This window comes from Nothoprocta perdicaria, unplaced genomic scaffold (genome assembly GCF_003342845.1).
Source record: "Nothoprocta perdicaria isolate Ctin4 unplaced genomic scaffold, notPer1 scaffold_220, whole genome shotgun sequence".
NCBI lineage: Eukaryota > Metazoa > Chordata > Aves > Tinamiformes > Tinamidae > Nothoprocta > Nothoprocta perdicaria.
In genome coordinates this window covers 572,880-586,872 of record NW_020455416.1, presented here as the reverse complement: position 1 = coordinate 586,872, position 13,993 = coordinate 572,880, and the positions used below count along the sequence as shown (strand labels likewise).

The 13,993-nt window shown below is 52.9% G+C and overlaps 2 protein-coding genes across 5 annotated transcripts in view; one reads left to right on the top strand and one right to left on the bottom strand.

The window, feature by feature from the left end:
- KLHL32 (kelch like family member 32) overlaps positions 1-6,742 on the top strand; it is a 93,776-nt gene extending 87,034 nt beyond the window's left edge. For 3 of the 4 annotated variants that reach the window (XM_026039172.1, XM_026039173.1, XM_026039171.1), the window contains 4 exons: positions 2,296-2,354; positions 3,823-4,015; positions 4,506-4,600; positions 5,723-6,742. In XM_026039172.1, the coding sequence (XP_025894957.1) occupies positions 2,296-2,354; positions 3,823-4,015; positions 4,506-4,600; positions 5,723-5,884 (509 nt within the window). In that variant the 3' untranslated portion in view covers positions 5,885-6,742. Of the gene's footprint in view, positions 1-2,295; positions 2,355-3,822; positions 4,016-4,505; positions 4,601-5,722 lie in introns of those variants that run through there. The other variant, XM_026039174.1, reaches the window with a different exon arrangement.
- Positions 6,743-9,814: 3,072 nt separating this feature from the next.
- MMS22L (MMS22 like, DNA repair protein) overlaps positions 9,815-13,993 on the bottom strand; it is a 74,292-nt gene continuing 70,113 nt past the window's right edge. The window contains exons 24-27 of the mRNA XM_026039161.1: positions 13,950-13,992; positions 12,917-13,013; positions 11,961-12,128; positions 9,815-10,461 (exon numbers count right to left, since the gene is read on the bottom strand). Of these exons, the coding sequence (XP_025894946.1) occupies positions 10,380-10,461; positions 11,961-12,128; positions 12,917-13,013; positions 13,950-13,992 (390 nt within the window). The 3' untranslated portion in view covers positions 9,815-10,379. The remainder of the gene's footprint in view (positions 10,462-11,960; positions 12,129-12,916; positions 13,014-13,949; position 13,993) is intronic.

The window sequence follows — 13,993 nt, the reverse complement described above, 5'->3', positions numbered from 1 at the left end:
GGAGCCCCTGGCCCTCACCCTGCTCCCTGCGCACGGAGCCCCTGGCCCTCACCCTGCTCCTGGCGCAGGGAGGCGTTGCCAGCTTCATCCCCTTTGGTGCTCATGCCATGCTATTCCCTTGCCCGTTCTTTTTTTTCTTTTCCCCACAGCCCTCTCTCTTAGTTTAGCTTGAAGTTCAGAGGCGGGTGAGAACTCGTCCGGACGAGCGCCGCGCCGCGCCAGGCGGCCCCGCGCGGGTGCCTGGAGCGGCAGCGGCCGCGTCGCCTCCGTCGCAGGGCGGCCGCCCGCCCCGCGCGCTGCAGGCTCTGCCCTGCTTGTCCCTGCTGCCACTGCCCTGTCCCCAGCCACTGCCTGGCACCCAGCCCGGCAACACGCACCTCTGCTACGGGTTTGTCCGTGCTGCTACCGCAGAGCACTGCAGAGAAATTTAAGGAATCATCTTGGGGTTAAGGCATTTTTGTCTGAGAGAAAATATCTATTTTTGGTAATGCTTAAACTTTTCCTTTGCCTGTTAAGAGACATATTGCTCTTCTTGTGCCCTCTCCCAGCTGCCTGGAGTATTTTTAAAGGAAGGGTTCAAGAGGACTTTACAGACATGTCAGATTTGAATTTTGGCAGAAAAATTTCAACTTTTGCTCCAGAGCTTCAAAGTTGGGAGGAACTTGAGTTTGAAAATTGATGCAGATATAAGATGTATGACAGATGTATCTATAGAAACCTGTTAAGATGCAGATTATCCCCCTGGGGAGGGGAGATCAAAACTGCCAATCTATAAAATACACTTGTTAGGGGAAGGCTCGGAATCCGTCTCCGCAAGCGCTTTGATTGCAGGGGACAGTGTAGCAGCATGTGGCATCGTAACCTAAGAGCAGACAAATCAGCTTGATGACTTTCAAAGCCGGGAATGCTGCTGGAGGCAAGGGTACTCCAGTCTGGGAGAAATTAAAACATATAGAGACTGTTATTAATTCCAGATCTATTTTTGTGTAGTCAAATCTGTATGCAAATCCTCAGCATCTCATTTTGGCAGATTAATCTAAAAGTGGGGAGCGGTGTGTGCAGGGAATGTAATGATCAAGCAGCTCAGACGAGCAGTACTGAGGGGAGAGCCGAGAGCTGCCGCGCGCTTGGCGCCAGGGCTCTTTGTGGAGAGAGGAAAACAGTTCTGTGTGTTTGGTTATTCCCTCATTTTGCCGGGGAGCAGCTCCCGCCTTTCTCTCCCTCCTTCGCGTCTCCCTCCCCAGCCTCGGTGCTCTTTTCCGTCCCGTCACTTGTTGGCCCCCCTGCTTTTCCCTGGCACGTGGCTGCCCGAGGGCCTTGGGGGCGCCCCCATTCCTGCTGGGACAAACCTAGAGGAGCAGCTTCCTCCTTATCCCGGCTTGCAGGCTTGGGTGCGGGGAGCGGTGGGGACGGGGCGCCGCTGGGCCCGGCAGCTCCGACACACCTGGGGAGCGTCGGCCCAGCTGGGGCTGCAGCCTGGAGCCCGAGGCCTTTCCCGCCTTTCCCTCCTTGAGGTTTCCCAGCAAACCCAGCCAGTTACAGCAACATGTGCTGCCCACGTTGGGGTGAGGAGTTGGTTCTGGTACCTGCTTCGATAAAACCCACCCTAGGCTTTTCTAAGGTGCCCCTCACCCTGGCTCCACGTTGCTGAGAAAAGTACCGGTGAACGGCTGGTGTTGCTGGTCACCGTGGGGGAAGCTCCCAGCACAAGGCTACAGCTAAGCCAGGGATGCTCCCGCATTAATCCAAGGCAAGTACAGAATTTAACATATGTCGCGCAGCTGCTCAGAGTCGCGCGCTGGGACAGCTCTTCTGCGACCCCTTCCTCCTCCGTGACACAAAATCTCCTCCTCCTCTTCCTCCTCCTCCTCCTCCTCTTCCTCCTCCTTCTCCTCCTCCTCCTCCTCCTCTCCTAAACCGTGGCAGGCCCCGCGTGTCCTCGCGGCGGCGGCAGCAGTGGTGGTGGCAGCGGCGGCTCCCGTCTCCGTGTCCCGGAAAGGGCCAAACGGGCCGGCATTCCCGAGCAGATCCGTTCTTACCCTGTTGGCTAGCCGTGGCGTTCCGTCTTGCAGCGAAAGCGGGAGGGGAGCTGGATGTCGCTCTTTTATGTCACGGTGTTTTTGAGAAATGTCATCTTCACCAGACGACAAACGCAGCGCAAAGGAAAGTGTATCTGCTTGGGACAGTATAAGCGTGTCTGCAGGTGAACCCTGGGACTGGCTGGTTTGCTTTGCACCATCTGGGTCTTGGTTTTTTTCATGTGAAAAAACGTAACCTGTGTAAACTCTTTCACAGGAGGAGTAACAAACACCGCGCAGTACCAGAACAGGCTCATGGTCTATGATCCGAAGCAGGTGGGTGTCCGTGTTGTGTGTGTTTTTCCCATACGTTTTGCTTTAAACACATCTATTAGCAAAGGCCCCAGGAGGTTTTGTAAAGTTGAAAGTGATGTCCCTGTGAGTTGCTAGTATTTCACACTAACTCCGTACTCATGTTTTTGTTCAACCTCGTAATGGAGACGCTGATATTTTCAATAATTTTGAAGCCCTCAGGTGCCAGAAAGATCTTGGATAAAATATGGAAAACTATTTTAAATTCCCTGATCTCAGTGGTGTTTATTTAGCTTGTTCATTTTTCCATAGCAAAGCCCTGGGCAGCAGGTAATGGAGGCAGCGTCACAGGAGGGCAGCTTTCCTGCCACGTCTGTGCTCCGTGGGCGCAGGGGGGCTGTGCCTAGGGGCAGGGCTGTGCCTAGGGGCAGGGGCTGTGCCTAGGGGCAGGGGATTGTGCCTAGGGGCAGGGGCTGTGCCTAGGGGCAGGGGCTGTGCCTAGGGGCAGGGCTGTGCCTAGGGGCAGGGGCTGTGCCTAGGGGCAGGCTCGTTGTACCCCACACTGTGCGTCCCGGCGCTCGCTGGCCCAGGAAGCAGGCTGGAGAGCGGGCGCAGCGGCCTCCGCACGCGCCCTGCGCCCCGTTGGCACCCGTGCTGCTTCCTAGCACTGCTGCCGTGGGTTGCTGCCCCGCGGCGTCGCAGTGGGGCCCCGCGCTCGGCACCGTGGCAGCGTCGCAGGAGCTGCCCAGGCCCGGCCCCGTGCAGCGCGTGCGGCACTGGGATCTGCCCAGGGATTTGTAGCTTCACTTCCCTGGAGACACGAATGTGGGCGGATTGCGGGGTTGTCTCATTCGCCTAAGGGTAGCCGGAGCTCTTGCTTTCTGACGCTTAAAATGCCGTGTCTTAATCCCTTGGCTTCCTTGTCCCCCCTCCTCTTTCCTCAAAAAGTAGCACTCTGGAATACCATTAATCAGGAAGGAAGATTTGCAAAGGGATGTTGCTTTGCAAGAGCCCGAAAATAAAGGGTTAGCATGAAACCAAATTCCTGAGTCGTTTGAAAGGAGTCTTTAGGAAAGGGTTTTTCCCTGTTGCTTTGCTCCCCAAGGATAAGATCAAATAGGCTCCTGATTAACGGAAGGTAGAAGAATCTCTCTCCTGCCATAACATAACTAGCTGCTCCGGATAATTTCAGTGCTGTATTCAAAGGAGACATCTAAAACTTCATTTGTGCTTGAAGCGTAATAGTGCTGCTTAAGAAGGATTTGCTGCTGAAGTGTAAAAGGGGGAAAAAAAACATTGAAATCTGAGGAGATCAATAGAAAAACACAGAGTCAGAAACACTAATAAATTAATAAAATTAAATGTGAGGGCTAGCATAGCAGGTGGCGTAGAAGGCCCAGGATATGCTGAGCGTGATGTGGGGCGGAAGGGCCCCGAGGAGGCGGCGGCGGCTGCTGCTGTGCTCGAGCCCCTTTGCCTTGGCCGCCCGCAGAACAAGTGGCTGGGCCGCAGCCCGATGCCGCAGAGACGCGTCTACCACTCGATGGGCGCCGTGCAGCGCAGGCTCTACGTGCTGGGCGGCAACGACCTCGACTACAACAACGACCGCGTCCTCGTCCGCCACATCGACGCCTACAACATCGACACGGACCAGTGGACGCGCTGCAGCTTCAGCATGTTGACAGGCCAGTAGGCGCACGGCCGGCGAGCTCCCCGCTGCTCCCCTTTCCCCTTAAAGCAGCCCCTTTCCCCGCCTTTCCATGCCCCTTGGGGGTTAAACCCTGCGGCTTAAGTGCCTCGGATGTGGGTGGCCTGGGCACTGCCGGCAGGAGTTTCGGTTGCGGGTCTGGCACACACCTGTCTGTGACACATCAGCTTTAGGGTATCATGGGTGTAATTTTTAGGAAGATGCACAAAAATGTGGCTAAATAAAGCAAGCAGAGTAGCTTGTCCAACGCACGGTGAGTCCTTGTTTCTGCGCTGCTCTGCAGGCCCTGGGAAGGGCGGCCGGTGCAGCGGCATCGCGCGAGGCGCCGCTGGCTCCGCCACGCGGCCCCGTGCCACGTGCTGAGTTCAGAGCCGCCCAGGTTGCAGCCACGCGCGTCTGCGGTCAGTGCCAAAGGGTCACCTGAACATTGGAAGTGGCTTCTAGTTCTATTTCCGTTTTTACTTTAGGTCAGAATGAGTCTGGAGTTGCTGTGCACAATGGCAGAATATATTTAGTCGGTGGCTATTCGATTTGGACAAATGAGCCCTTGGCTTGTATCCAGGTGAGTGATTTAGGTTTCTTTAAAAGTCTTTGCCAGTAATTTTGCAAGGATACTTTTTGTTTTCTGCAGAGGTTATTCAAAAGTGAAAATGAGGGTGACGGGCAGAGGTGAAAGGTGTTTCTCATGCAGCCACTGAGCCTTCAGAAATGCTCAGAGGAAACACTGTGGGTATTAAAAAGATTGCCAGGATAGTTATTAAATGTAATTCTTCTAAATAGGATCTTCCAGTAGAAGAGGGCTGAGGAATCTCTCCTGTGGGAGTGGGGTAGATGGGAGGGCACATATTCTCAAGGGGCACGAGAAAGCCCCTGGGAGCACGGGGGTTGCACTAGATGATCTCTCGAGGTCCCTTCCAACCTCAGCCCTTCTGGGATTCTGTGATGGGGCAAGAGACACAGCCGAACTCTGTTCTGGCTAAAGGGCAGGTCCACTTTCCGAGCCGCTGCCGGCTGCAGCGCTGCAGGGCCGTCACTGGCGCGGTTCCCGGGCGGCCGGGGCTGGCAGCAGGGGCTGCAGAGCGGCCCCAGCACCGCCGCGGGGCGGCCCACACCAGACACTCGGTTACAGCCAGCAGGTTCTTGGCACTGGTGCTGCCCCCGGGGTTAAATGCTGCTCCATGACAAGTGAAAACGATCCTGGGAACTTCCGTTTTCCAAATGGACTTGTCCACGTGTCCGGAGCGGCTGTGAGCTGGCAGCCTGCCCCGGTGTCTCAGCTCGGAAGGGAACCCGGGAAGTGCCTTGGCAGAGCAGCACGGGCAGCCTCCTCCCCGTCTCCATCTCCCGTTGTGCCTGGCCACCACTAACCCGGCCCTTGGAGCTCCAAACGCAGCAAATGGGGGTTTGCCTTCTCCTTGGGAAGGGACACCCCCCGCGTTCCCCGTCCTCGTGCTGGCCCTGGTTGGCTCGGCTGTGCCCCGCTCCGCGGCTGGGGCTGCCCCCGCGCTGCGCTCGCCCCTGCTGCACACAGCGCCGGGAAGGCTCCAGCTCCCCAAGTGCCGGTCAGGGCCATGGGAAGCCCTTCCTGGTGGGATCCTGAGCGCGCTGGTGCGGAGCGCCAGCCCTTCCGTTGCGGGTTCTTTTGCGGTGGCTCCGTGGGCTGTTCTCCATGCTCTGCCGGCAGGTGCTGGACGCGAGCAAGGAGGGCAAGGAGGAGGTGTTCTACGGGCCCACGCTGCCCTTCGCCTCCAACGGCATCGCCGCCTGCTTCCTCCCCGCGCCCTGCTTCACGTGCCCCGACCTGCGGACGCTGCAAGTGCCCCACCACCGCATGGGCACCCTGTGACACGGGGCACGGATCCAGCTCGGGCCCTGGAAGGGCTCCTCTGCACCGAGGATGGAAAAGGCCGGACACGTGTGGGCGGCCGCGTCACCCTCGGCACACACTTGTCTTGCAGCCAGATCCAGTGGGCAGGGGGCTCCGAGACGGGCCTGCGGATCCTCTCCCCTGCCTCAGGGGTGCGGAACGCGCGCCAGAGCCTCGGCCTCTCTGCTCCTGCCCCCTCGCGCCCTGGCGCCTATTTAGCTTCCCTACGCAACGTGGCGGGGCTGCGTGGGGCTCGCCATGGGGCTGCTGCCGCTGTGGGCTGCGCCGGGGCACTGCTGGGAGCCACGTGCAGGCCGTGTCTGTGCAGCCCAAGGTGGAGCCCAACTGGCCCTTACGCAACACGGCACCCGGCGAGAGCAGTAACAAACCCATGGACTGGTGCTTCCAAGCTAACAGTTTCTCACCTGGTGATGCTTCAGTGGATGTTTAAATACTGCCAAGCAGATGAAAACAAAAGTACAAGAGCAAACAGAGAAGCCTTACAGTGTGTGAGGAAGGCACCTGGTAACTGGATAGTCTGGAAGCCAGAGCTGCTGCCGCTTCGTGCTGAGACCCAAGGCTGAGCTGGACGTGTTGGTCCGCGACTCTGAAGATCATTTGGGATGTCATTTGCCAAGGTCCCCTACCAAATCAATGGTACCTTCCGTCATCTGATGGACTCTGCCTGGCAGCTGCAGTCTTTTAATAGTGGAGAACAGCCTCTTTACTCTGTAATTAAAATGTGCCATTTACTTAATATTTTTAATATCCATTTTGCAAAGGGTCACCACATCTACAGTTACAAACAAACAGCCTCATTTTGTCCAACATATGGTCCCACAAATCACTGGTCTCTGGAGGCTAAACAGGTGTATAACAATGTCAATATTTATTTATTCTCTCAGTTTATAGGTGAGCCTCCGTGCCATCCTCCAGGCAGATGTCCGCTTGGAATAAACGCTCCAACCTGTTGTATTCTGCCTTGGCTCGGCTACCGCCGCCGCGTCTCCGATATCCGTCTCACAGGTCCCTATGGGAAGGGCACCCGCAGTGGTTGGGGACGCCAGCCCGGCCCGAGGCTGCGGCGGTGCCCGGGGGGCGCCGGTGCCGCGAGGGGCCCTTCCGCGAGGGGCCCTTCCGCGAGGGGCCCTTCCGCGAGGGGCCCTTCCGCGCTAAGGGGCCTCTCGCTGAGCGCTGCAGCGAGGGAGGAGCAGGAACGCCGGCTGCCGGGGCTGCGGCTCTGCCTCCTTTGAGTTTCCCCTTGGGCGGTTCCCGTGCCCCAGAGCTGCGCAGAGCCCAGCGCCGCAGGTGCCGGATCCCGGAGGAGGAGCTAGCCGACTACTCGGAGGCAGGAGCAGCCGCCGTGGACTGGGCAGCAGCGGGGAAAGGGGCAGCGGCCGCCCCCTGAAATGAGGGGGCAGCAACAAGGGGAGGGCAGCGGGGCAGCCCCTCGGGGGCAGCCCCTCGGGGGCAGCCTGGGGCAGAGGAGGCTTCGCACCCGCGCAGCCACGAGGCTGCTTCAAGGGCTGCCACAGCGCTACTTTGCCACACAAAATCTTTTTCCCCCCCCAGAACACATTTTAAAGGCAAAAAAAAAAAAAAAAAAAATGTCTCTAAATTTTTTTTTTCAAAAGAGATGATTGATAGAGGGTTGTTCCAGAGTAAGGCCAGAGCTAAAATATTTTAAATGTTTCTCTGCATAGTTAGATTATGTTACGGTGCTTAAAGGACTGAAGAACAGAGTAGCTCTCCCTGCATAAAGATGAAAGCTGTGCTGATTTCTGCAGCGCTGCTGTGCAGGTTATGTTGGCCCTGTCTAAAATTAGTAAGGGCATTTAGCAAACTGGAATTTTTAATGCCCTTTTGGGTGGCATCCATAGGTAGGGCACTGTAGCTGAGATGACAGTGTCCGATGGATTTAAGAATGGGGTGAACGTAACTCCCTGTCCCCCCCCCAAGGGCTGCAAGAAGCCCAAGCCTTTGGGAGAGGGTGTGAGGGGCTTGGCTGGTTTCCCTCCGTCCACAACCGGGATACTTTGTGCACTAACAGGCACACAAAGTTTTTGTGCACATTTTGTGCGCAGGGAGCTTGGCTGCGGAAGCAGCTCCTGCACGAGACAAAAGCCATTTCTTAGTCATTCACTATCAGACAAGCTTAATTATGCGAGGACATATTGACACTGCATCCGATTTTTTCATCTTCAACATAATTTTCTAAGTATTGCTAACAGATGGGCTGATTACACTGAATTTGCGCTTTAAGTAATAGCTAAAAATTATAAAATATGATTAAACTGAAAAGACCCATGCATAATTTTAAAAGCTACCGAAAGAAGAAAACAGCACGCAGTAAAGCCTCGTGTCTGTATCCTCAGGGAAATATGTCACTGGTAAGTGGACAGTCCCAGAAGTTCCTTCAAGGTCCATTTCAACAGTTCCCTGTGGGCAGCCCCTGCTCCGTGCGGCCACCCCGGAGCTGCTGAACCCCGTCCTGTGCCTGGCCCTGATGCTGCCTTGCAGCGTAAGAGGAGGGATTGTTTCATGTAGGAATTGCTCGTTGAAACCAGTGCCTTCCTTCCCCACCACTACCTTTTTTACCATTGAAAGTGGAAGCCAGGAACAACTTAAATTTTCTCCTCCTGCTCTTCAGGAAGGCTCCTCCTCAGCAGACCTGATGCAAATAGCATATAATAGGGCAAAACACATTTTTTTAAAGCTTATGGTGCTTCTCAATCCTCCCTTTTCCTATATTGTACTTAAATTCAGCAGTGTCTTCTTTTCCTCCCGACTTTGGAGGGAGCTTTGGAACTTCCTCGCTAAGTCTCTCTCGACTCTAGTCTCTCATCAGCCCTGTCACCCCCGTGCCCACGGCCGCCCCGGGGGCAGGGGCTCATGATGCCCGGCGCGGAGCTGGCTTTCTGTGCACGTTAACTTCTCACAGGGAAGAATGGTAATTCCCAACCTGTTGACATTAGTTTCTCATGCACCAAGTGCCATCTCGCATTTGCATAAAGCTCTGCTGTTTTTTCTGAAACTGCCAACCACTGCAGCCAGTATTAAACTTGGAGTTTTGGGGGGGTTGTTTTATCTATTTATAGATAAGAAATAAAAAAAGCTTTTTAGAGGCATAATTCCCCTGCGATGAATAAAACTCCTCCCAGGTACAGACATTCACAAGCAGCTACAATGCAAGTTCAAGAAGTCACTTCCATAATGAAAAGAGCCTCTGTCTTCTGCACTATTAAGTAGCCTAAAGAGGCTTTTAGTTACTGCATTAGCCCAAGCAGCGACAGCTGATTCGGGGAACAAGATCATCTGTTTTGACTCAACAGGATTACAGTGACGAAACAGAAGCTGCTCTGAAGGAGATTTTAGGGATTTTTTTTCTTGCAGTTGCTAGACACGAAAATAATCTCGCCTTCCCATTACAGATAAATTTGAATAACTATAAAAGTGGCATCCTGCTCAGGGGCTGCCACGAGGAGCAAACCGGTGCTGCGCGGTGTGCAGGAAGTAGCTGCAGAAATACAGGCCATCTGAGCAACCTGCGTTCCACAGGTATTCATGAAAGTTCCCTGGGAAAAGTAAAAAAAAAAAAAAAAAAAAAGCACAGACAAAATACTTGAAAAATCCAGCTTTTTAGTCAAATAAACACTGGCCGATGATGTAATAAAATTAATTTCCAAAATGAGGTTTTTTTTCAAGTCCCTCTGCCCTCTCTTCTATTTCGTCCCACCACTTGCATGTAGCCCAAGTCAAAAGGACATTTCCATGAATAGCATGAATACTTAAAAAATATCTCTGTAAATTCCAGGTTAATTTTTACAAATCTAGTGTTGAAATCTGAGCTTACCTTTGCTTATATTACCAGGAAAACAGAAGAGATTTCACACTGCAGTGTGCAGGGCTTTCTTGTTTCAATACAGGAGGACGCTGCACGACTTCCATACAGGATGCTCCCAAGGCTTCCCTTGGTGTAGGAGAGCTCCAGGACAGAGCCCAGCACCCTGCTCTGCACAGGGGGGTCACTGTCTTTCCCACCCTACTAATAGTTTGAATTAGAAGCTGAGGAGCTGTCAAGTTTCTTAAGAACATAGCGAGTTCAAAGGGAAGGGGGTTCAAAGGTTCACTGCTAGGAGACCAGATGAACTGAAAATGTGAATTGAAATGGGAATTTTGGTCCTCTGAAATCCCACCTCGTAGGCTGCTGTGCAGGCTCTTCTGCTCATGTAAACATTTTAACAGGAAACATATTTCAATTGTCATTTAACAATATATTGAGTTGCATGAGTTCACACACATGACATTATTCCAATACTGCAGAAATCACTATAATCAATGACTGACCCAAAAAAAGGCCCAGTGCATTGCAGTTGTAAAGATAAACAGCTTGGGCCGTGTGTCGCAAAGTCCTGTTTCAGGTGTCAACAGTGAGAGAAGATTCCAGAGGCAGGGATCCACTGCCAACACGCTGCTAATCTGTCTCATTTTCCAGCTTTTGTATCTCATTTTGTCCAGCCTCTGCGAGGTGAGATAAGAGTCTCTTGTAGGCTTCTCTGTTGAAAAAAGCCAAAAGAATGTAACGTGTCCCTGAACGCACACGTAAAGCACACAACTGCCCGCTGGTTTAACTGGGATATTAAACCAGACGGTATGAAGGAGAGATAAAGATATATTGAACTTTAAAGCTCCACGGAGCTACCGAGGCTCGGAGGAGCCGCGCGCTCGGCCCTCGTCCCGGCTGGCGTTCGGTTCGTGCGCGGGCGGCCGCCCGGGGGCTCTCGCTGCCGTGGGGGGCGCTGCCCTCCCCTCCGCGCATTCCAGGCTTGGGAAGGAGGCCGGAGCTGCCAGCGCGGCTGCCATGCGGCGGGGAGGCTGCGGTGGGGCGCGTGGGGCTGCCAGGGTCCCTCAGCGCGGGGCCCGTGACGCTGCCCAGTCCAGCCGGCAGCGGAAGGGAAGGGAAGGGAAGGGGGAAGGGGAGGCCGATGACTGCGCAGCTCCCTCATGCAGTCACCAGCTCGAGCAAACTGAGTGGGAAACAGGCATTTCCTGCAACGTTCAAACTGGATCCTGGCACCAGTCACACTGGGCATTGCTGCTATAGGGATCGCATTAAACTTCTGGCCGGGTTTCTCCTGCATACGTAGGTTTTGGCTTCCATGTAATTGAACTGAATATGTTAATGTAATGTTATATTGGGCAGGACTGCAAAGAGAAGGGCGGGTGTTAGTGCACGCACACGGAGGCGGTCACGGAGCCCCTCGCACTGCTGGATAAGGGGACACCTTCTAAATACCAGTTATTAACACAGGACATCACGGAGAGGTTTGATAATGTGAATGTTAAGGAATACAATTAGAAGAAACCTGGCTGTTAATTCTGACGCATATATTTGAGGAGTTTCAAACCTATTTTCTTTCTTCCTTGTAAGTAAAGGAATGAATTTTGCCTTATTGGTAGTATGAAAACAAAACAAAAAGCAAAGGAAGTTGACTATGAAGTACATTACTAAAAGGACAAATGCAGACAGTAGGAAAATTCATCTGAAAATGCATATAATAGTACTACAGTCTGACCTACTGTGAAGTCCTATAAATAAAACAAATGTATTTTTTGGTAGAGGGTAATAAAAAGCAAATAATTTATGAAATAATTATGAAATCTCAGGTCATATATGATTATACTGCGTTTTACATATAATCTGCATCCTCTAAAGCAAGGACTTGCAGACAAATAAGACAAAGCCTTTGGGGCAGGAATTCTCGTCTGTATTTTAGAGCACGCAGTGTAGTGTCCAGAGACAATCTGGCTGTCAATAAATTTTTTGGGGGGAGTCTGTGGGCTTAGTGTCAAAATGTCTGTGAAAACAGTCAGCAAATATGGATGGCTTAGAACCACCAAAGGCATAAAGAAAGGTAGATTGCTATCTGAACACACTTAAAACTCGCTCCTTTTTGAGCATCTTTGCTGCTCGCACTGCTCTCTAGAAAGAGAATAAAAGCTCTCCCGTTCAGTGTGAATAAGCAATGGATTTTAGAGGGCCGCCTGCACAAACCTCTGCGCCGAGTTCCTTCCAAGGCCTTGCTTGTGCTCCGAGTCCTTGAGACACTCTGTGATCGTGGGGATCAGGCAGGCGACTAAGGCCTGATCCAGGACGGCCACTGTTTCGAGGATGCTGAAAACCCGCTGATCATAGAGGGCTGCGTAGTCCTGGATAAACTGCCTGCGGGAGACACAAAGGTCAGAACTAACGCAGAGAGCGGGCCGAGAAACAAGAGCCTCCTCAAACAAGCAATCCCCATCATGAAAAATTGCATATTTTTGCACTGAAATACTCTTATTTGGAATATTTTCTCTACATTTTTGCAGGTAATGCTGGATTTAAAAAAAAAAAAAAAAAAGGAAAATATTCCCAAATATTCCCGAGTTCACAGACTGGGCTAGAATCGGGAGTGAGAGGGAAGTCTGCCCCACGCAGCGAGTGCTGTGGGCGCGAGGCGGGTGCCGCGGGCTCCCCAGGCCGCCCCCAGCACGTCCCGGCTCCCGGCCCTGCGGCTGCGCTGGCTCTGCCGGCAGCTCCCCAGCGGCTCTGGCGCTAAAAGCAACCCTAAATGTAAATAAAAATAAAGCTCTTTATATGAGCATCTGATATCCGTTACGATGCTCTTTAACTAGGCAGGCACCTTTATTTGTCACAGTAGCTAACACTGAGCATCACCACCCATGAAAATATCTCACATTACAGGGCCCCAAGTCTCCTCTGCGACTGGCTCTTCAAAATAGTACCCGATCCATAAGAAAAGCGAGGTGTTTCCTGCTTTTATCTTTTTCTTTGCTCTGGCTTTTTTGGCCACGGCAGGTTTAAAACCAGTGCCAGAAGTACAACAATTTAAGTACTGCAAACAAGTGACAATGCAGTATGTTAAGGATAATTAGTTATTTAAAAGAAATATGCTCGCTGTCAATGGCCTTGCGATAGCTTTGCTGCCAACTGGCAAAGCTGCTGGTTACCTAAAGACAGCAGTCAGCTGGGCGGCGTGTTCTCCTCCTGCCCCTGCTTGGCAGCCTTCTACCACGTACTGCAGAATGTCTGTAGATATTTTTTTAACTGTAAGAGAAAAATCACACGATTCACACAGGGCTCTTGAACTGACCATCTGGAGAATGTCTTTTTGGAAGACTACAGTTTTTTAAAGGAGGAAAAATGGCTCAATCTTTCTTTGATGCAAATAAAATGACTGCAAAAGCAGTTAGTAAGATTGGCTATAAAGAACAGAATGAATCACAGATTTATGCAAAAGTAGTCTTATTTCCCCCTCATTATCCTGCAGAGACATAGATTTTAAGTACAGTACTCTGTAAGTCAAAGCTGAAAGACACATGCTCAATGGAAACAGAGATTTTATTTAAATTTAGGTTTTGTTTGCATTCTTTAAATCATTTCTATTTGAATTAAAGGAAAGCAGTCTGGGCAGTAGATCCTGCCCAAAGCAGCACAGATCTACTCCCTATATTCTGTGTGGGGGCGTTATTCCGAGTTGTTCCTCATCCTCTTTCTGTCACCCTGCTTTCTCCCACTGGATTTAGTCCACAGAGTGCTGCGGCTGCATGACGGCCCTCCCTTCCTCGAGGGCTCTGGGAGGGCCCGGGTGCCTCTGACACCGGCGTGCGCAGCGCCCTGGCCAGGCAGCCCCCGCACACGGGGCCCGTTCCGCTCCCTAACACGCTGTGGAGCAGGCACTTCCACACAGACCCGGCTAAGGTGGCACACCGGGAAAGATCAGATTTGTCCTTGAAACTTCTACAGAGGAGAATTTAAAGTTGCTTTAACGCTTAGATTCCCCTGGAGAAGCCAGAGGTGAATCCCCCTTTGCCTGAGGCGGCCGCTGGCCGCCAGGAGCGGGACACGTGCCCAGGCTGGTTCCCGTGCGAGGGCGGGAGCGCAGGGCCTCCCTCGTAAGAAGCTGGAGCTGGAATCAGAGGCCGAGAGCGCTCCCGGAACAGGCGCCGCCGCCCCCTCCCCGCGGCGCGGCGCCGGGCGCACCTTGCGGGTCGCTCCCGAGCAGCAGGCACTTGAGCACGGGCGGC